General features: G+C 48.8%; 5 protein-coding genes across 5 annotated transcripts; 3 read left to right on the top strand and 2 right to left on the bottom strand.

Annotated features, from left to right (window-relative positions):
- Window positions 1–178: 178 nt before the first annotated feature.
- GT037_008165 (uncharacterized protein) lies at window positions 179–3,457 on the top strand (the record flags this gene model as incomplete). Its single annotated transcript, XM_038933212.1, has 9 exons — window positions 179–993; window positions 1,043–1,150; window positions 1,208–1,422; window positions 1,475–1,505; window positions 1,553–1,635; window positions 1,695–1,793; window positions 1,853–2,395; window positions 2,713–2,738; window positions 3,413–3,457. The coding sequence occupies 9 exons, from the start codon at window positions 179–181 to the stop codon at window positions 3,455–3,457; spliced, it is 1,965 nt and encodes a 654-aa protein (XP_038783877.1).
- Window positions 3,458–8,868: 5,411 nt separating this feature from the next.
- On the bottom strand, window positions 8,869–9,612 carry GT037_008164 (uncharacterized protein; the record flags this gene model as incomplete). The annotated part of the gene is made up of 1 exon (XM_038933211.1): window positions 8,869–9,612. One exon carries the CDS (start codon window positions 9,610–9,612, stop codon window positions 8,869–8,871), a length of 744 nt encoding a protein of 247 aa, XP_038783876.1.
- Window positions 9,613–11,303: 1,691 nt separating this feature from the next.
- Window positions 11,304–13,109, top strand: GT037_008163 (uncharacterized protein; the record flags this gene model as incomplete). The annotated part of the gene is made up of 4 exons (XM_038933210.1): window positions 11,304–11,774; window positions 11,825–12,147; window positions 12,198–12,536; window positions 12,584–13,109. The coding sequence occupies 4 exons, from the start codon at window positions 11,304–11,306 to the stop codon at window positions 13,107–13,109; spliced, it is 1,659 nt and encodes a 552-aa protein (XP_038783875.1).
- Window positions 13,110–13,703: 594 nt separating this feature from the next.
- On the bottom strand, window positions 13,704–18,663 carry GT037_008161 (ste ste20 protein kinase; the record flags this gene model as incomplete). Its single annotated transcript, XM_038933208.1, has 7 exons — window positions 13,704–14,051; window positions 14,108–14,319; window positions 14,375–14,664; window positions 15,118–15,450; window positions 15,503–15,683; window positions 17,112–17,341; window positions 18,002–18,663. 7 exons carry the CDS (start codon window positions 18,661–18,663, stop codon window positions 13,704–13,706), a joined length of 2,256 nt encoding a protein of 751 aa, XP_038783873.1.
- GT037_008162 (uncharacterized protein) lies at window positions 15,706–16,197 on the top strand (the record flags this gene model as incomplete). Its single annotated transcript, XM_038933209.1, has 3 exons — window positions 15,706–15,772; window positions 15,825–16,123; window positions 16,192–16,197. The coding sequence occupies 3 exons, from the start codon at window positions 15,706–15,708 to the stop codon at window positions 16,195–16,197; spliced, it is 372 nt and encodes a 123-aa protein (XP_038783874.1).
- Window positions 18,664–19,881: the final 1,218 nt, after the last annotated feature.

The following is a 19,881-nucleotide window of genomic DNA, read 5'->3' as shown; positions in this document are numbered from 1 at the left end:
AATGAAGCTTGCTAGCAGTGACTCCGAGGCTGACAAGGTATCTGCACAGCCTTGGGGGTCGCTGCCTTGCTCAGCCTCAGCTGTGTCCGTGCGCAATGGGCCAGCTTCTCGAGCTTGTGGATGTGCTTCATAGCGATACGCAAGATGGGAATATCCGCATCCTCAGCCAATTTACGGTATGCCGGAATATCCTCCCCAAATCATTATCGAAGATGTTGCTGCTCCAGCTTCAAAACGACGGCGATTGGATACCCCACTTGCGAGGGGCGTCGCAACCCAGAGCGCTTGCAATACATTCGAGTATGGACTCTCGCCGCCAACAACACCCATACCGTCGATCTGCAAAACTGTAGAACGCATATGTCACGATGATTTGGTTTGTTATGGCATGGTGTGTCACATTTTGCTCATCATGATGGCCAATGCTTACGTCGCCCAGTTGTCTCATTTCGCAGTGAACGTACCTTCCCATCACATCGCCTCCCCTATCTCGACCCAGAGTCCAATTCGCTTCGAACCTCCTCGTACGATACGCTTTGGTGTCAGCGATTCACCGACCGGACAGCTAGACAACTATGGAGGCAAGCTGCTAAGTAAGCTGGATGCCGACAACGAGCTCATCTTACAATTCGTAATACTGCCGACTTCAATCACCCCCACAACGGGAAGGAGGATCCTGAAGGATGCACTGTCCCTTGGGGCCATAATATATGGCCCTAAAAAACGTTTCAGTCATGTGGGCGACTTCATGACCCAGGCTGGTTGTTACTTGGATGATCCTGTTGGTTGTGACCGCAATGTTCCTTACATGAACCCTCAATATCTCTGTAGCCTCCACGAAGAACCATCGATGACTTTCGAGCTGTCGAAGCTGCGACATTCACTTGTCGAGAACTCTGCGCAAGCCTCCCGCGATATCCTGTCGGGTTTTGAGACAACTGAGGATCTCGACTTATCGGATACCCCGACAGCTCTACGTACCAAACTTCAGATGTACGTGGTTTGCCATGAACGACGGAATATACTAACACCGGCGATGAAGCCATCAAAGACAGGCACTTACTTTCCTTCTGAGACGAGAGAAAGGTAAACATCCGTCCGAGGATGGTTTGGGTATATGGTTGCGGAAAACGACCAACGGCCATACCACGTGAGTTCTCCCGAGACATACTTTCAAGTTGTATCACTAAGCTTTGATGCTTGTTAGTTTTGTGAATGCCGTGACGGATGAAGCTCAGTCGACTGCAGGCCCTCTATGGCGTGGTGGACTGCTTGCCGACGAGATGGGTCTTGGGAAGACATTAACCATGATCGCCCTAGTCGCTTCTGATCAAGACTATGATTCGAGCAACAAACCAACCAATGGTCGTTTAATACCCGGAACTTCTACATGCTCAACTCTCATAGTGGTGCCGCCAGCCTGTAAGAATTCGTGCATCCTACAGCTCTGCAAATACTGATGTTGCTTTTGCAGTATTCGACGTCTGGAAATCACAACTGAAACTGTATGTCGTCACGAATGATGAAGCTTGTGCTTGCTGACCATCATCAGCCATTTGCAAGATGGCAAGTTGAAATGGTTCACGCACCATGGTAAACAGAAATTCAAGCTTGAAAAGAACAGATGCCCCCCTGGTACGTCTGGTTGACGAGAGCTGCATACGACGCGCATACTGACACAAGTTCAAAACTAGATATAGTGTTCACTACTTACCAAACTCTTGAGAGAGAGCATCGAAAGCACGCTCACTCCATTCTATCTCATCACTGGAGACGCATTATACTTGACGAGGGTAGGTTCAAAAACTTGTCACAAATCTTGGATTGCATTACTGATTCTATTTCTCTTTAGCACATACAATTCGCAATCACAATACCTCGACTTCGCAAGCAATTGCTGCCCTACGAGCAACATCGAGGTGGGCAGTCTCAGGAACCCCGATCCAGAACAGCCTCCTTGACCTCCATGGTCTCTTCAAATTCCTCCACTTTTCTCCTTACGACGAGCAAAAGGCCTTCGACAACGACATCTCAAACATATGGCGCGTCAAACCGATCGATGAAGCCACCGATACGTTCAAGAGACTGCTGTCGTGCTTCATGATTCGCCGAACAAAGGCTATGCTGGATTTGCCTAGTGTGGATGACCAAGTGATTAAAGTTACATTCAATTATAAAGAGCGGCATTATTACCGCCAGATCGAGCGACCTGTTGTCGACATGCTCGACCGCAAAACAGAAGGTGGTGGTCACGCTCATGTACCCTGGACGACCGCTATCCAACAAATAAACAAACTTCGTCTTGTTTGCAACCTAGGGGTTTTCGGCAGCTGTTCTGAACTCGAAAGCGTTGGAGAGGAGGCTTCTGTCATGAGCGCCCGCTATTCAATTGCCGGTGGGTTATGTGAAAATTGCTCACAAGAGATCGAAACATCATCAATGGACAGTGGTCTCCTCAGGGACATGACGCAAGCGCAGGTCTACTACTCTGCTTGCAGCAAATTCTACTGCGCTACATGTGCCGAGGGCTTTGGTTGTCGCTCACCTGACCCATGCGCATGTACAGGGCAGTCGCAGTCCTGTCAGCTCCGTCCTCTCGCGTCCATCCTACCAACTCCTAGGCTAACGCCCACTGACGTGATCTCGCCTTCCTCAATGGGCCTGGATCATACTAGTAATGTTTCAAGCAAAGTATCCGCGCTAATCTCACAGATTATGTTGCGTCCACAGGAAAAGCAGTGAGTCTTCAGGATATCCTGAAACGTTGCGATTTTAATTTCCTGCTAGTGTTGTGTTCTCCTTTTGGACATCGAGTCTTGATATGGTAGAAGCGGCACTCCAACGTGATCCAGATCACGTTATCCCATCAGTTCGGATCGACGGCAAGGTGCACCCGAGGATACGCAGTCATGTCATACAAAAACTCCATGATGACCCTCAAATACGCGTTATACTGATCACAATCAATTGCGGTGCATGTGGGTATGTTCATGGAATTGATGATCGATGTCAGGTTGCATTCGCTGACAGGATGCGCAGTCTGGATTTAACAGCAGCTTCGACGGTACACCTTCTAGAACCCCAATGGAACCCGTCTCTCGAAGATCAAGCACTTGCACGAGTCCATCGGATAGGACAAACTCGTCCCGTGACAACCATACGCTACTTTATGGAAGATTCCTTCGAAGAGGTACGTAACCAGCCTCAGATTCATAATGAGCGGTCTTCGACTACTTCCCACCGCGATCTCTGACGTGAGCTGATCCATCATCATATAGCAAGTTCTCAAGATCCAAGACCGGAAGAAGCTGCTTTCCTCCACGTTATTGTCTAATGGCTTTTCCCTAGAGGTACGCAGTACATGTGCAAATACATCCATGTTGAAAGTGGGTCACTGACATGACGCCCCTAGAACTTGCGCCACATGCTCCACGAGAGAAAGGATCTCGAGGATTAGTCGAGTGCAAGGTTGTGATCATGCTCAACCCAATATACTGCTCCTTGATTCTGGCCATGATGTTCACCTGACCCTGTTGCGATGATGTATCACAGCATGAAGCTATTAGTCAAACTAAAATCGAATCTGTTCCCATTTCCGACGCCAAATTGCTTACTTAAATAGGAGACCTTGGTTTGGACGTATCATCTACGAAAGAATAGCGTTAATTCAAAGTCGGGTCTGTATCTCAGCCTCTTTGTACAGCTATTGCCTAAGGTATCCATTGTCGTGTAGCTCTCAAAGAAGTCTTTAAAGCAGCTTTTACACTCTTAGACGATAAGTGTAATTTAATCGTCCTAGGATAGCAGGTCACCTGACGCTATCGCCCTGGCATGATATCAGCCCTGTCCGTTTTGGCGGGTGTAATTGCCCTGCTTGCAGGGCCTCTAAGGTCGTGATAGATGGGATGAAAGCGTGAAATGTGGTTGGTTGAACCAGAAACGTCTGTGATTGGCTAGCTGTGATTACGGTAATCACGGAGGTCGGCCGTGCTCCCACCTACCGGCCGCCCAGCACTCCGACCTCCGACATCACGTGACGAACATCAAAGCAGGGCGTCTTAAACACGAAGAGTTTACAGCAGGATTTTAATAACTAGCTTCCGTTGGAGGAAGGCACATAACGGCATCCTCGGAACGGTACCACGACAGCAAGTTAGTCAGGCGAGAGATATGCTCTAGGATACTCTCATACTCCCAGGCCTGTAATCTAGCAGATACGGCGACCTGAGGTCTTGACTCTGAATCTACGCTATCTATCCAACCCGTTCGCTCTCATATGTATGAGCCGTCGTACACAAGACCATCAGTGCCTCCAGTATTTGCAAGAACAGAACTCGAGAAGGAAGTGGCAAGATATAAATCCTGGAATCGTCTTCCCTACTCATTCCTCCCTCTCAGCCGTACCGCAATCAATGCCGTACCATCTATCGCCTTTGTTCCCCCACCAACCGATACTAAACATTCCATCTCTTAGAATTCTGACATTCTGCGTTCCTTCTGCGATACGAGCATCCTGATCAAAAGACGCTATAGTCTCACTGAACATATTTGATCTTTCAATAAGCCTAGCTCTCGTAGCCAGACTATAAGGTCTCTCTGGCAAGATGCGTTCTTTATTCATGTAGAACATCGACACGAGTGTGCAAAGGAACATGATGCCAAGCAGCACTTGAACTATACGAGTCGAAACGATGTCCTGGCGTACACGAGCCACAGGATCGATGAGCGTGGCTTTGTGAATGTGTCTTGGATCGCTGGCATCAGAGGGAAAGCGTCGCAATTTGCCGTATGTTTGTGATACTATCAGACCATAAATTTCATCGATACGACTCAGAAGGCTGTCAGTTGAGACATCGTCTTTCAAAAGATCCATTGGGCTGAAAGCGTCTGTTCCACTGAAAACAGCACTAAAGAAAGCATCTGCGTTTATGAAAGTTCCATTGCCGGCTTCTATAGACACGTACGGAGGAAGGAAATTTCGTAAATCCACTGTGTTGATCAATTCTGCTTGGGAGAAGAATGCGCGACTACCGAGTTGTGGTTTCGGTGCCTCTTGGATATTCATTCCAAGCCTAGATAGACTCAGATTGAGCGTAACTATCTCTTCGGCCACGTAAGGGGAGCAATGCAGGACATTGACATAATCCATGGAAACAGCATGAGTGTGATTCCAATCCCCAATGGCATCACCTAGGTGGGTGATTGGAAGTTCGCCCTTGTTGATGCACATCATGGAAAGCGGGCAATGAGGTGGCAGCTTGAACCCGCCGTGAAAACCTGCAGAACTGCTATTGACCGATTCATGGTGTGGTAGGCTTGTTTCGTTCGTATTCCAATGCATAGTCTGGTCTGCACTCATCCACATTGCCTCGTAGAAAGACGGAACCGATGGGAACGTAGTACATCGCATGCGGGGACATCCTGGAGGTGTCCTGCTCTCAACATACATCGCCGGTCTGAGAACTCCATCAGGGTCAGTACTTGCTTCACTTGCCGGCTTAACTTCATCAGCCCTGGTGAAATCGACACTGAAAGAGATATCCACTTTAGGTACTGGAGTGCAATTTGCAACTCCATATATAGCAGGAACATCTACAAGCAATGCCTTCTTAGTCGAAATATCACTAAGCCGGACAGTATCTGGTGTGGCTAACTGCGGCAATGCGTATTTTCCATGAGTCCAGGCCGGATAAGTAAGATTGTTATAATGAATCAATCCAGGCAAAGGTAAGCTAAGAGGATAAGGCTCCGGCTCCACGATGGATAGCAAGGGATCGAAGTAGGTAACTTGGTTTAAGCTGGCACTGATTACTTGAAGGGTGTTGTGCGCTTGGAATAGACCACTTGAAGCAATCGGTAAGGCCGCACCGACAAGAGTAGCTACTATAGCGGAAGCAACTCTGTATTGGCTGCGATGGATAGCTGCAACCATGGCAGACACTGTTGTCCTGTTCACAAAATCCATCGATATCGATCGACTTGCGGATACTGGTGTGATAGCCATGGCTAAATAAGGTTGGACGATCCTGTCTGAGAAACTGGTCGCATCGAAGAGGAGGTTCAAGGCGAAGATAGTGAGCACCGGAATATATACCCACAGGTATCGTAAGTACTCGTTCGAAGAGACGGCTGCAAGTCCATCAAGTCGTTCCGATCGTCGAAGTAACGCCTCAAGTACAGCAATTCCGAGTATGGGAAGCACAAGCCTCAAACAAGAATGCGATAGCGATAGATTCCATGGCTGCCACCATGTCCACACATCTTTCCGGCATTCTCTAGACTGCTTTAAACTCAATGTGCCCTCCGTTTTGTTCCAATGTCGTCGTGAGTAGGTCGGAAATATACGAATGAGCATCTGGAGAAGGCTAGGATATGAATGAACGTGCTGTTCATCCTTGTGCTGTTCATCCTTGTCCTGTTCTTTTTCCATACGTTGCAAGCGTTCCATTATCCAAGGTTCGCGAGCAAGTAATATAGTCGTATTGAGCAACGTCCCGGGGTCCATCGAGATTTGCACTTGCTGTTGGGAAGCAGACAGAATCGCAATGCAGATCATAAACCCAAGTGTCCCTACGATGATTCCAAAAGCAAGCGAGTTCATGGAAAGCCTATCTTGGCTCTTGCGAAGAATAGCTGTGACAGATCCGTTGGTCGGTTGGAAGAGCGAGTTCGCTACAAGTTGTGCTGCGATAAGTTCCATTGTCGGCCCAGCTGTGTCCATGAGATATCCAGAGTCCACAAATGCTCTAATATTATCTCGCGTATTTGTGCTGTTCATCAACTGGAAGAAAGGTGCTAAGCCACCACCGTATTTCTCTATGCTATGGTCACGGCCACGATATATGGTAAAGTTGTATCCAGACAGAAACTGCGAGGTGGAGGTCGGAAGTAAAGAAATCACGCTCAGCAATTGCGACCCAATGGTATCGTTCATCTGATCGTTAGATTGGTGTCCTGGCAATAGTTCTGCCTGGACAGACTTCCTTGTGACCTTCAGCCGAGCCTTAGCAGCTATTGGGTCTATTCTGCATGCGACAGCTGCAGAATTTGACGAAGACATCTTCGAAGGCAGAGCACCGAAAAGCTTCCAATAATCGCCGGCGTCTGAATGTGTTGTGATGTTCGAAAACTTGGGCATAGTTTCATCCATATTTTTGTCATGGAGCGTCATCATGCTAGCTGAAATGATGATGCGTGCGGATCCATATTGCTGAGCCTCGTCACATTCAGGCAGTACTATCGTCAGGGCAAAGGTTTCAAAGCCATCAGCAGTAGCTTCGAAGGCCGATCCTGAATCTGGGAACATCCAAGCTGACTGGTATCTACAAGATGGTGTGTTAATTTGGAAATGAGCTCCAGGTCCACGGCGCGTGGTGTTGAGGTAATTGTTTGGATCTTGCACAACTCCATATGTCCAATTTGTGCTTGCTATCTCACATGAAACTTGAGGATAGAGAGCATCCACAATTGCCAGAACCTCTGAATTGGAAGAAAGCGACATAATCCCTGGAGACTGATAAGCCATCTTCGAGGTTGTTCCTATCGGAAACTGGAGACCATATTCGCGGACTCCATATGCAGTGTTCATTGAGTCAACTGAAAAGTCGACTTTCGTAGCGTTCCTATCCAATCTGGTGGCGAGTGGGAGTATCGATCTGGTGTCTAACGATACCATGGGCCTCAAGGTGAAGAGTCCAGTAGAGATAGCGACCAGGAGATTCAGAAAGCAGCTTCCTGTCACAGCTAAAGACACATTCCAGTCTTTGAGCTTGAGTGATTGAAGAAGCGACGCGTAGCGGGATTGCGAAACATAATCGAGCTGCAATCGCTCTGTAGCATCTGTAGGCGGTGTCGCAAGGATACACCACGGTGCTGCAATCTTAGCATTGGCTTCTCTTAGGTACCAGTAACCCGAGATGGCGACGAATATCGCAGACGGCGAATAAATCCAGAGATACCTAAAGCTTTTTGAAGGCGTTGACAGGCCCGAATTCCGTTGGCACATGTAGTACAGGATTGTGGAGATCGCGATCAGGATGGCGAACAGTATGGCGTAGGCTATGGAAGTTCTACGTCGAAGCGCGGAAGATCTCCATGGACGCTCCAGGTGATTGGACACTCCATTAGACCGCATATTTCACCTGTATCACAATCCAGCTCTTATTTCGTTGAGATCGTCGTTCTCAGAGGTGACCGATTGGTCTGTAAGAGCTAGTATATGGATGTAGAAAAGGATATAGAACGTGACTAGCCAGCCAGAGACATCTGGATGCGGAGATTTTTGTTGTCGAGACTTTTGGCAAACTAGCAGAATGTGCAGGATTTGGGGGGACTCTAGAAGGCTGGCTCGAAGCTATGAGGTGGTTGGAATGATAAAACGAAGTATACTCGGTCGCACTGTGTTCCTCAAAATACTGTTGTTTGCATCAAGCAGCTTCATAAACGACCAGCACTGCCGAGCACATACCTCAACGTTCTGAAACATGATGAGCCTCTGTGGCTTGTGCCAAGCTAACAGTCGCCGTACGTATTGCAGCACGGACCGGAGCTGGAGACCGAACGAAGCATGGATCTGATGAGGTTCTAGGTGCAATCCGCTAGAGCCGTGCCTACTGGGCGCTTGTAGAGTAAATAGACGAACTCCCGAGCTACATGGGACCTGAATCTGCACCTTGCCATGAAGGTTTGCTGCAACACCGACTGAGGGTGTAGAGAATATGATCGGTGTAAGATTGGGTGTGGGTTTAGATCTGAAGAAATCGATTGGTCGCCCAAGCGCTAACACGGTAACACAGCTGTAGCGTGGGCGCGTAGCCATTTCCTCAATGATTGCCACGGACACTGGAACTGTACCTAAATTTCTCTGTCTTACGACATGCCCACAGCTACAGCAGCACCAACACAGGCCATTGCGATATCAGCCGCCCGTACCGCGCCGGCCCCGCCAGTCTCCCGCGCCGGCCCACTAATAGTCGGACTCGCACTCGCACTCGCAGTAGCCGTAGGCGTGACCGTAGCCTCCGTAGCTTCCGCACCCAATTTCTCCAACCCCGCCGTGAGAACAATTTGTTTCCTTTGCGTGGTATAGTCTTCCAGACTCTTTTGTCTCCAAGTAGCACTCTGCACCCCATTTTCATCACAAAACCAACTCGAGCGCGTCGATTGTCTTATCCCCCACGCCCCATCCCTGCACTGGCTTGACGAAAACGCTGCGCCCCATAGCGAAACTGTGCATGTGTTTGCTGCTACATCAATGTATTCGGTAGCACGACTGCCTGGTCCTGAACAGTCTACATTGTACGTCGTCTGCCACCACTCGGGTTTCGCCATTTGCGCGGAGATGTAGTCGGGCGCAAAGGTGAATGTGAACGAGTTTGTGTTGTTTGCGACATGGTACTTGCTAGATAGGTCGCCGCTGTCCTGATCGAATTGCGCGTGTATGGTTGTTTTATTCTGGTCAATGTTTACGATTGAACCGCGGAAGCCAAAGGGGTGTTCGGTCGCATGGCCGATGCTATCTTCGCCGAGGAGCCAGTCTCTGAAGTCCATTGTGGTCGTGAAATCGGCGGCCGCCATGGCTGTGAGAGAGATGATGAGGAGTGGGGAGAACATAGTGGTGGTTGGACAAGGACTTATGACGCAGAATTAGGTGTATCGTGCTTTCGCTGATCTCGATTGACTTGAGATGTCCATGCAGATTGGAGAGCGCGAGAGCAGAGTAGTAATACGATAGGATATACGTAAGAGGGTAGCACGGATTTTTGCGTCTCGGGAATGGCAGGGCAGAAGCGAATATTTATTCATAGCTGGCTTGTAAGTGAAAGGATTAACCTAGAGACTCCCGTTCGTGTGCCAGCTCAGTCTGACTCTTGAGGGTGAGTTGCTCATATGAGGCCTTCCATCATTTCCATTCTTTTCTTGGCTTGTGCCGTCGCATCCGCCTCGTATCCACATGTGCACGAATATGCAGCCATGTCTAGATGAAGCCTCAGCAGCAACATACGAATGAAGTATACCTTGGTCAAGATATACGAGGTTTGCTGTAGTCCATAGTTGAGAATCCGTCGAAGAATTGCGAGCCTGTATATCGACACGCGATATGTCTAGATCGGTTAGCGTGACAGGCTGCCTTCCCGAGGTCCACGCATAACGGCGTCATTGCCGCGCGTCAGTGAAGACAGAGATGTCGCCTTTGTGGAATGCTAAAGCATGGAATCTACATTGTGACGGGTACCAGTCTCGCGCTCTGAGATACGGTGTAACTGTGGGTGCTTTGGTTGTGCTAGGCTGGATTTCAATTAGCAACAGGGATAACCCTGTCAAAAGGTTCCGCTGCTGGCGCAACACGACGTGAGATTGGCTGCTAGCTCGCGTCTTCGCTCCGCAGATGTCAAGCCTCAGATGAGCCTGTTGCAGGTTCGCCACTCCACCAGTCCCTCACCCGCATAATGCTGGTATCTTCAGCTACGACCAAACATCGATGAATTGTTTCCGCGGAGTCTGAAAGTAGTCGTTACTTGTTGCAGTCGATGCATGCACGCTTACATTAGCCATTACTGCCCAAGTATCGATTTCGTCGGGAACTTGTTGGTCATTCATTTCAAGAACGACACGAGGCCGGAGCAGCGTTCCCTGTGCTCGGTATACAGCTTGTAAAAATGTTGGTGTCATCTGTTCGATCCCTGCAAGCACAACCCGCGAGAAAGTCCTCGGACCATCTCGGCAGGGTATGGCATTGGTCCGGCCACCTGCTCCGATAACTAGCTCATCCTTTCGTCATTGCGAAATCATGCTCACACGAATGTGTCCTCTCTCTGTCCTCCAAGACCGATTGTTTGAGCTATCACAAACATTGCAAGCATTATACTCGATGAGCCGTCCCTTGCGTCCTTTGTTACCGGAAACCACAAAACAAGACAGAGGCCCGCCAGCGGGATCGGTGCAGAAAGCAAAGCCAAAGCCACAGGCATGCGAAAGTTGTCGGCGATCTAAGACCAAGGTCAGGGAGTTCTTAACATCTATTGCAATGCAATGTTCACCATTTGTAGTGTGATGGTGGCCTGCCCACATGCGGAGCGTGCCTGACGCGCCGGACTCATTGCAGGTATGTTGCAACAGTAGCACGTCAGGCGACGCAAAGATACAAAGACCTACAAGCTAGCCGGTCAAATCATGAGGAACTGGTCAGCCTTCTGAAATCGCTACCCGAAAGCGATGCCCTTGAGCTTTTTCGCCGCGTAAGGTCTGGGGATGACCTTGCGACAACATTGAGTCGCTTTAGAGACGGCGATCTGTTGTTACAGATGCACCTGGTACCGGAGACTCGCCTCAAATACGATTTGCCGTATTCTGTGAACTTCCCGGCGGTCTTGTTAGCCTCCGGGAGCCCTTACCTTACATCGCCCATCTACGAGTCTACCTCTCAGCACTCAATACACACACAAGAGCACGGAATTCCAGTTACAGAACATGAGCGTGCTTCCACGACCTCTGTACCATTAGCCAATCAAGCTCAGTATGTCAAACCGTACCATGCGGCAGTACTCGTTGAGCCACGACTGGACAGGGTGAAGCCATCAGAATGGACATCTGTCTGCAAGGACGATGGACTCTTGCGGGACATACTCACAGCATATTTCATGCATGAATACCACACCTTTCCTGTTTTTCATCTAGACTACTTCTTTGAAGATATGCAGTCTCCACGAACAAACAAGCGCGATATTCGGTTCTGCTCAGCGTTGCTGGTGAATGCCGTACTAGCATATGGATGCGTAGGTCAATACGCTGAAAGGGAAGGATTTATGCTAATATCGTTACACAGTACTGTTCAAGCCGATTCGGCGATCGCTTTAGATATTGGGATCCCGACAGTCTCGGCTACAGATTCCTTGCTGAAGCTAAGAGGCTCTGGGAAGTTCAGACAACTGATGGTAACCGACCCAAACTTGTGTCAGTTCAGGCAGTAATGATCATCAACGTCGTGTTGAACCTCCACGGTCTCGACAAGCAAGGTGATTTATATGGATTGCAAGGCCTTGCTATCGCCAAAGATATGGGTCTCTTTAGTGGCAGCCAGCATATAACCCCGAAACGGGATCGACACGCAAGAGATTTTACCGCGTGGTGTCTTTTTAACATGGATACGTATGTTGAAAGGACCCCCAAAACACATGAGACTGACTTGAGAACATCAGGCATTTGAAGTGGCATTTTTTCCATCCGTCTTTCCTAAGTGAACCACCTATAGTTACTCTCCCTGACCCATCAACAGATCCGGCCTGGTTCGGCGAATCGTGGCACAGATACCCCTTAAGCTCTACAATCTTGTCAACACAGTTTCCGCAATTCTTCAAAGCGAAATCTGCATACATCGTTATTCTCAATGCAATCGGTTCTAGATCATTTGGGAATGAATCAGGACTCTCGATACATGAGACAAGAACATATGCTCGTCGGTTGTTAAGATGGTTTGAACTTCTCCCTATGGTCCTCTCACCAAAGCACATTGTGCTCCCAGCTCATTTTCTGTTGCAGTAAGTTTGTTGACTAAAATCAGAAATAGGATTACTGACCCCGTTAGTCTCGATTACTATATTGTCCTCATGACAATTTGTCAGCCTTTTATTCAGGAAGCTGAAGTAGAAGGTTTAAACTTTCTGAGCATCGTCAGTCAATGTGAACGCGACATCAACATTGTCCTGCGCTTGTACTATATCCGTCACAGCTTTTCAGGCGCAGATTCATGGCTCTCGAATCCACTTGCGAAGCTAGGCTTCATGTCTTTGCAACGAATCAACGATACGACGAGTCCACAAGATATTCATTATCTCCGATCAAGTCTGGTTCTTGCTCTCCAGGGGTTGAGGGAACAGGGCCGCAACTATTACATCACCAGGACAGCATACTATATCATCAGAAATCAGATTCGACCGGAAGAGGCAAAATTACTACAAGGCACTGAGGATGCGAGAGTCGAGGCCGACGAAAGCCCCGGACTTATCAGTGAGGTTCATTCAGCATGGATTCCAAGTGTTGTTGACATCTCGGATGATCCCGTCAGTAAAGAGCTGTCGAAGTTGGCCAAAGAGTTCTTGACACTGGAGTGAAATAGGCCAAGCGATCATCTTTTGGAGGTAACAAATCCACAGTGATAGTGTGAGCCATCGGAGCTGGCTGCACATCGGTCTTCGGTCACATTTTTTGGTTCATGTCGATCTACCACGTCCCACCTTCAGGCTCGTTGAGGACATTGATTTCAGCAATACCAATCCGAGGCTCTGGCCCCAAAACATCCTAGCTCAGTTCATGACCCTGCACTCCGTCTCTCTTCTTCCTGGTTACTTCTCTAATTTGCTACGCCTAGCCGTGCATGTTGGTGTTCTCGAAAGGATCGTATCTCAATGGTCCTTCACAACAGAGCCCACAGTATCTTCTCCAGACCATTCAGGTAACAATAGCCGGGTGAAGAACCAAACTAATTTCGATTCTAGTCAAGACAATAGCGCCTTGGAGAGAGGGTCGCTGGCCTTAGTGAGTTACTCGGTTCATGACTTATGTCCATATGCTGGACATTCATGTGTTGGTCAAATAAATTGCTTTGATGCTATCTATCTCGATAGTCCTTACCGTTGCTGTCGTCTTTTATCGTTGTCACCCCACTACAAGCGACTTCGTCTTACTCAATGGTGCAGTAGATGATGCTATTCCTCGTCGCTGTCCCACCATTCGTCTTCCAGTAACTCTTTTGCAGTTGGGCGGTCTCTCCAATCGAGTTTCATCATCTTTGATATGAAGATGTTGTCCTTCCGGCTTACTTCTCTCTCGGTTGTTCGCCGAAACGGCGTCGTCTTCTCTTTTGGGATATTTTCCATGAGCAAAATGATAGATTGGACCGTTTCTGGGTGTGCGATCTCTTCAATTTTGGCTGGAAAAGGTCCGAAGTATTTGAATTGCTCTACAACAACCCCAACCACATACTCTTCGTCTTCACGTGTCAGTCCTTTCGGCAGAAAAAGGTTGAAATTTCCACCGTAGATAAGACTGATAAGCTGTAAAGAAGTTAGCTTCCATTTATACTTATGTTTCTAGTGCAATGCTGACCGACCATAGCACCGAAAGACCATATGTCAGCTGCGGTGTTCCAGGGTAATTCCATAAGAATCTCTGGGCTTGTCCACATAGGTGTTCCTACTACGGTACCTGATGTAGCCCATTCTGAGTCTGCCGGGTAGCATCCACCTAAGTCGCCTAGTTGGACGTCGGAAAATCGAACGTCGCCTTCTTGCAGATTGACGAACACGTTGTTTGGCTTGACATCTATGCCGTCTGTCAGTTACAAAGAATTTATTGTTTATCCAAGGTAGCAATGTACCTGTGTGCACAAAACCGTCCTCATGTAAGGTCTTCAATGCCTCTAGTACGCATCGCGAGACGTGTTTCAATTCTCGTCTATTCAAAGTTCTTGCAATGGACGCCTCTAAAAAATCTCCTTGCAAGTACTTAAGAGCGATGGTCACAGGAAGAGTCGGCTCGTCGATTTCATCGATCAAAGGTCGGAGGTACGGAGCGCGGTGCTGAAATCTTTTGAGTACATCTCTTTCATTCTGCACTCGCGGGTGGTCGAGAACGCTCTTGATCACCACAAGCTCTCGCAAATGGTTTCTGGCAATGATGAGAATCTGCTATGAATATTGGATGTATACCGTGTACTTGGCGAACCACACAGTATCTTGGATCTCGTTCGTGATCGTGTATTGGCTAGCACGCCCCTTCAAAACCTGCCCGATTCGAAAGAGCGACCGCATAGGAACAACCTCAAACTCTATGATCAAGCACGGATAGGTTTCTCAAAGATATGTCAAGGGTGGTGGTTTTTAAGATAAGAGGTGATAGGTACGAGAATGAATAGCAGTGCTGGAGCGGGCCTTGAGGCCAAGATGCTACCGTGCACGGCCCGCCCAAGAACGCGGAAGGCGGTACGGTAGGAGCTATGACCAGCTGCTGTCTTGGATTCATTACCTTGCATAATGTCCCCGAATGTAACGCGCATGAACTATCTCTCATATTTGGAGAACCCCTCAACTACAGCTCCAGCATTTTTGCCCCAAAGTCTACTTGGCCTCAGCGCAAGCCCTCTCCCAGAAAAGCTGATCCGTGCCACTTGTAGCAATGAACTCTCCCTGCTCGAGCGAATCCTTAAGATATGCGCAATTTCCAAGCTTCGGGTTGAACAAATAACTCTTGCATTCCGCTTCGGCCAAACATAGCGTCGCACAAGTCGAGACATCCGTCGCATCGATCAAGTTGAACGAAGAAGCGTAGTATGCCTCGACATTAGCGAAGCCTTCGACGCCACAGGTGGTGGTTGGAGCTGGACTGGTGGAAGGAGTATCGCACTTTCCGAACCCGGATTGACAGCCTGTTGCACAGAATGCGGCGGTGCTTCCACTGCGGGTTGATATTAGTATGAGAAGAGAGTCAGAGAAGATTGAGAACTTACCACCATCCGTAGGCACTGCAGCAATCACCGAATGAAGAACCCAGGCATGTCACTCCGTTGCCACAACTTCCGTCGACGGAGATCTTTTGGGTGGGTGCTGGTGCAACTGACGAAGTCGCAGTCGGAACTGCAGTCGTGGACAAGATCGGTGAAGATGACGCCGCTCCGCAAATCCCAAAGGCTGCATTGCAGTTAGTGCCGCAATGGTCGGCGGACGTTCCACACCATCCATAGGCGCTACAGCAAGTGCCAAACGAAGAGCCGGAGCAGGTGAAGCCAGAAGTTCCGCCGCAAGTCCCATCAGTGGAGATCTTTCCGCCAGCAACCGGGGCCGCTGATGCTACGGGTACTTTCGATGATACTGTGGGTACTGCGGACGATGGTACGGGTGCTGCTGATGAGACTGCGGGTACTGCAGACGATACTACGAGTTTCGTCGAGGATACTGCAAGTGTTTTCGATGACGCCGCAGGTGTTGTGGAAACGATAACCGCTGGCGCTGAAGATACCGGCGATTTGCAGTCCCCAAATTTAGCCTGGCATCCAGTTCCGCAATGTTGTGGTGTGGAACCACAACGTCCATTCTTAGAACAACAGTTTCCCCAAGACGAATTCTTGCAAGTAAGCGTGTTCCAGGACTGTTTACCGCAAACACTCGAGGTGCTGACGCGCAACGCATTAACATTAAGGAATAGAAGGGCCGGAACGGCCAATAACATCGAAGAACGCATTGTGTAGAAAAACCGTCGGAACGAGTGACTTGGGTTAAGAAACGGTCGGCGAATGGGGACGCGTTACGACATTCGTGAACGGGAGCGACCAGAATATATTACATCGTGAATAGGAGACTTCCAAGCATGGGCTGACTCGTGAAGCGAAAGTGGTGTTAGAGTTCTCTTGGGCTAGACCTGATCAAAACAACGCTAGGCTATAATTAAAACCGCCAAGGCTATCGCATCCCCACAAGGCTGAAGATGGCGTGCGTCTTGATGCGCAATACGAGCTCAACAATCGTCGCTTTGCACCTGGAGTTGCGGAGTTGCCGTAATGATGCATTGTGCGGAGAGACTCGACGCTTGGATACAGTCAGACTATATCAATTGACTTCCTGGCATGCAACTTGCTTATCGCCTTTTGCTTATTGCTTATTGCTGGAGTAAGAGCTAATCTAGAGAGACTATGTATTTGCAGGGATTGACATTATTTATATCACGTTCCACCTACATGATATCGCAGTGGCATACTAGCGCGCCAGCTTTTTGATCAATAGGTTATAGATGTATGTTCTGTTCAAACTGCTACATACGACCATAGGACACTGAAAATTAGGCTTCCCGTCCGCTCAGCCATATACAAGAAGTGTACCGGCGGATCAGTAATTAGGTGGGTGACCACTAGCGAATTCCCGCTGCTGTATGTTTTTTCTTTTTTGTTTTACATCTCTTCCAGATAGGGCGGTTTACTCGTGGCGTGTACCTCCCTTGGGCAGAAGAGCAGATGCACGATCACAGTTCATCGCGCCACTGACATTCAGCATGTCCAACTTTGGCCGACCCTCTATTGCTGCTGGAATATAACCAACTGGCCGCGGTTTTTGGATTGACTGTACCATTGCACCCAGCTCTTGCAGGCCATTTGCAGAGCTTTCGTGTGGTTCTCTCATTAGCCTCATCCCTTGTGGCGCTGTCGATGCTGTCAGGCGCTTTACTTTTCTCAACCCAATCGACTACGGCAACCATGGGATCGATGGGGACTGGACCAGTGTCCCCAAAGACATGAGCAACGCCAGGCGCTAAGAACGCTCGGTAGGACTTGTCATCTTCTCCAACACCTCCCATCCTGTGCTCCACCCATTCTCGATATACGAGCTATACTTGTAGGGAACGATGGCATCAGCGAGACCATGCCAGGTTATCATCTCAACACCCGAATGGCGGACAGCAGCCGATTTGACTGTTTCAGCCTCCATAGACCACTGCCACTCGTAGAAGGCCGGTGTCCACATCGCGAAGTAGCGTTCTCGTTAGACTGCAGAAGAACTAGTTCTAGGTGGAAGGAGTGCATCGCGAACTAGTGGCCATTTGGTTTATCGATCTTACGCCATCAGGGTATATGCTTATGTTTGACGTGGACAAGTAACTCGCGCCAGGTGCAAGACCATGCCAGACCTTGGCACCAAGGGGACTTTTCGGACCTTCCCTGATCTGGCGTACAACATCAACCATTCGCGATGTAAATTCGACAGCAGTCTCTCCATCGCACTTGACCTGGCTCCCAACAAGCTGTTCAGGGTTGTGTTTGCAATTCTCTGGGTCGATAAGCACCCCATGCACGTATCCATCCAACGGAGGTGTGACGTATTCGTATCTCCGACGGAGTTATGTCCAGAGGTTGTTCGTTACACTCGATCTAGACGCCACGATACTTTGTTTAAGCGTCACAGTGCGTCAAATGAAGACAATAGTTCTTTTTCCTATTGTGGCCAGCACTTGTTCGTACCCGATATCAAGGGCTGACTCGAAGTTTTCGCGCTTTTTGTAGGTTCCGGGGCTCTGAATAACTTTGGACGGCGGTTCGCTGTTTAGAAAAGCATATTCCTCAGCGCTAAGCTTTGGTCTGAAATCCTCCATCAAGTTCCATGTTTGGCTACACATCATGCCATGTACATATACTTCGCTGTAAAGCTCATACTGCAGCTGCCCCTTGGCATCTTGGCCAACTCTTCGGAATGCCAATGGCATCTGTAATCCACAAGCAACTCCGATGTAGTCGCCATTTTGGATCTCTTTTGGAACCAGACACATGTATCCTCTGGCAGTGATGCATAGTTGAGTTTCAACGAGAGCTGAGGATAAGCGAAAGTCTCTTGCGTAAGGAAGCTCGTGGTTGACCACGCCAGCCAGAAAGCTCTGCAGATATTTCTGGTACTCGGCTTCTAGCTTGATTTCCGGTTCTATCAGAAGCTCCTGGTAGTCTCGACTACAGAGAAGGGTCTTTGCCAAAGCTTCTAGAATAGTCTCGCCATTAATGTATGTAGAAGGCGAAAGAGCAAGTAATCGCTGTTCTGTTGACTTCACAAATTCTGCCAACTCGCAATGAAAGTCACTACCACGCTGCTCTGAATTCAAGCATCCACTGGTATAGATGACGACATCCTGCATAATGAACTGTAACGCAAGCGACTGGATGGGTAAGGTTTTACGCTTTCCGCTCGGAGTAAAATAAGTGTACAAGTCGTTATCAGTTCGCAACCGGCGTGGCGTCTGGGCAAATTTCAAGGTGTACGGATGGTATTCCACCTGCGGTCCCCCAGCACTATAATGGTGATCAAGAAAAAGGCGTAGCTCTGTTGTGTAACGCCAGTCAGGCACCCATGAAGGTAAGGACATGTCGCGTTGTTTGGCTCTTCCTGCACGTAGAAGCATTTGATTCCAATCGAATAGTACGTTCTCGCAAAGTAATTTCGCGCACTGGGTGTAGACGACTTGCCAAGGCAGCGAGTAATCGACTTTGGGTAATTTGTGCGCAAGGGAACCTCCAGATCTCAAGAGTGACTGCTGTAACAATCCATAAGTAGCAAATATTTTGTCGCGAGGATCGGTGGCCAGGCACGCCGACATCATCGACAAGGTTCCCCATATGGTAGTACTTCTTCCGCCAGAGATAGCCTGACGAGTACTTTGGATATGGCTCAGAGCTCGCAGAGAATTTACCATCGAGTCGTATTCGATCCAATCAGGTATCTGCCAAGCCTTGGGGGCTGTGAGCATCCAGCTGACGGCGAAGAAGTGATCCCATGGTACTGAACGACTGCCGCACATGACAACAGTATCCTTACACAAAGCGGCCTCTTGTTGAACCCAAGCACGTCTTGTCCACGGCCGCTGCACCAGAGAACATAGACTCTGTATTAGCTCGCGTCTATCGATTGATGGAATTGCTTCGTTGAGAAGATAAGTGTTTCGGGTATAGGAAGGATGATTAGAGGAAATCCTGCTCGAGTATTCGAACTCTTCTAAAGACTTCGAGATTTCGAGGTTCGCCGCAAAATCCATAGCCGAGTCGCTATCATTACAGGCTTCACCAAGCCAAACCACGACTCTACGTGCTTTTTGATAGATATCCCCCATCATGGGAACCTGCTGGGCCTTTTCCTCATGATTTGCTTGGTTTATGCAAATGGAATCCATCCAGAGAAGTCGATCTTCATCTTCGAGACGGAGTCTCCACAGAAACTGGTATGCACTGATCGTTACCGTGAAGTTGCGACCGTTGCATGAGATGATATGGGTGATCGTGGGGTCGCCCCACGTGTATGATGTTGCTTCGTACGTATTGGCGGCATCGACCAGATTGGTCGACACAAGCTTGACGTGTAT

Source organism: Alternaria burnsii, assembly GCF_013036055.1.
Source record: "Alternaria burnsii strain CBS107.38 chromosome Unknown 753, whole genome shotgun sequence".
NCBI lineage: Eukaryota > Fungi > Ascomycota > Dothideomycetes > Pleosporales > Pleosporaceae > Alternaria > Alternaria burnsii.
This window is presented reverse-complemented; position numbering and strand designations above follow the sequence as displayed.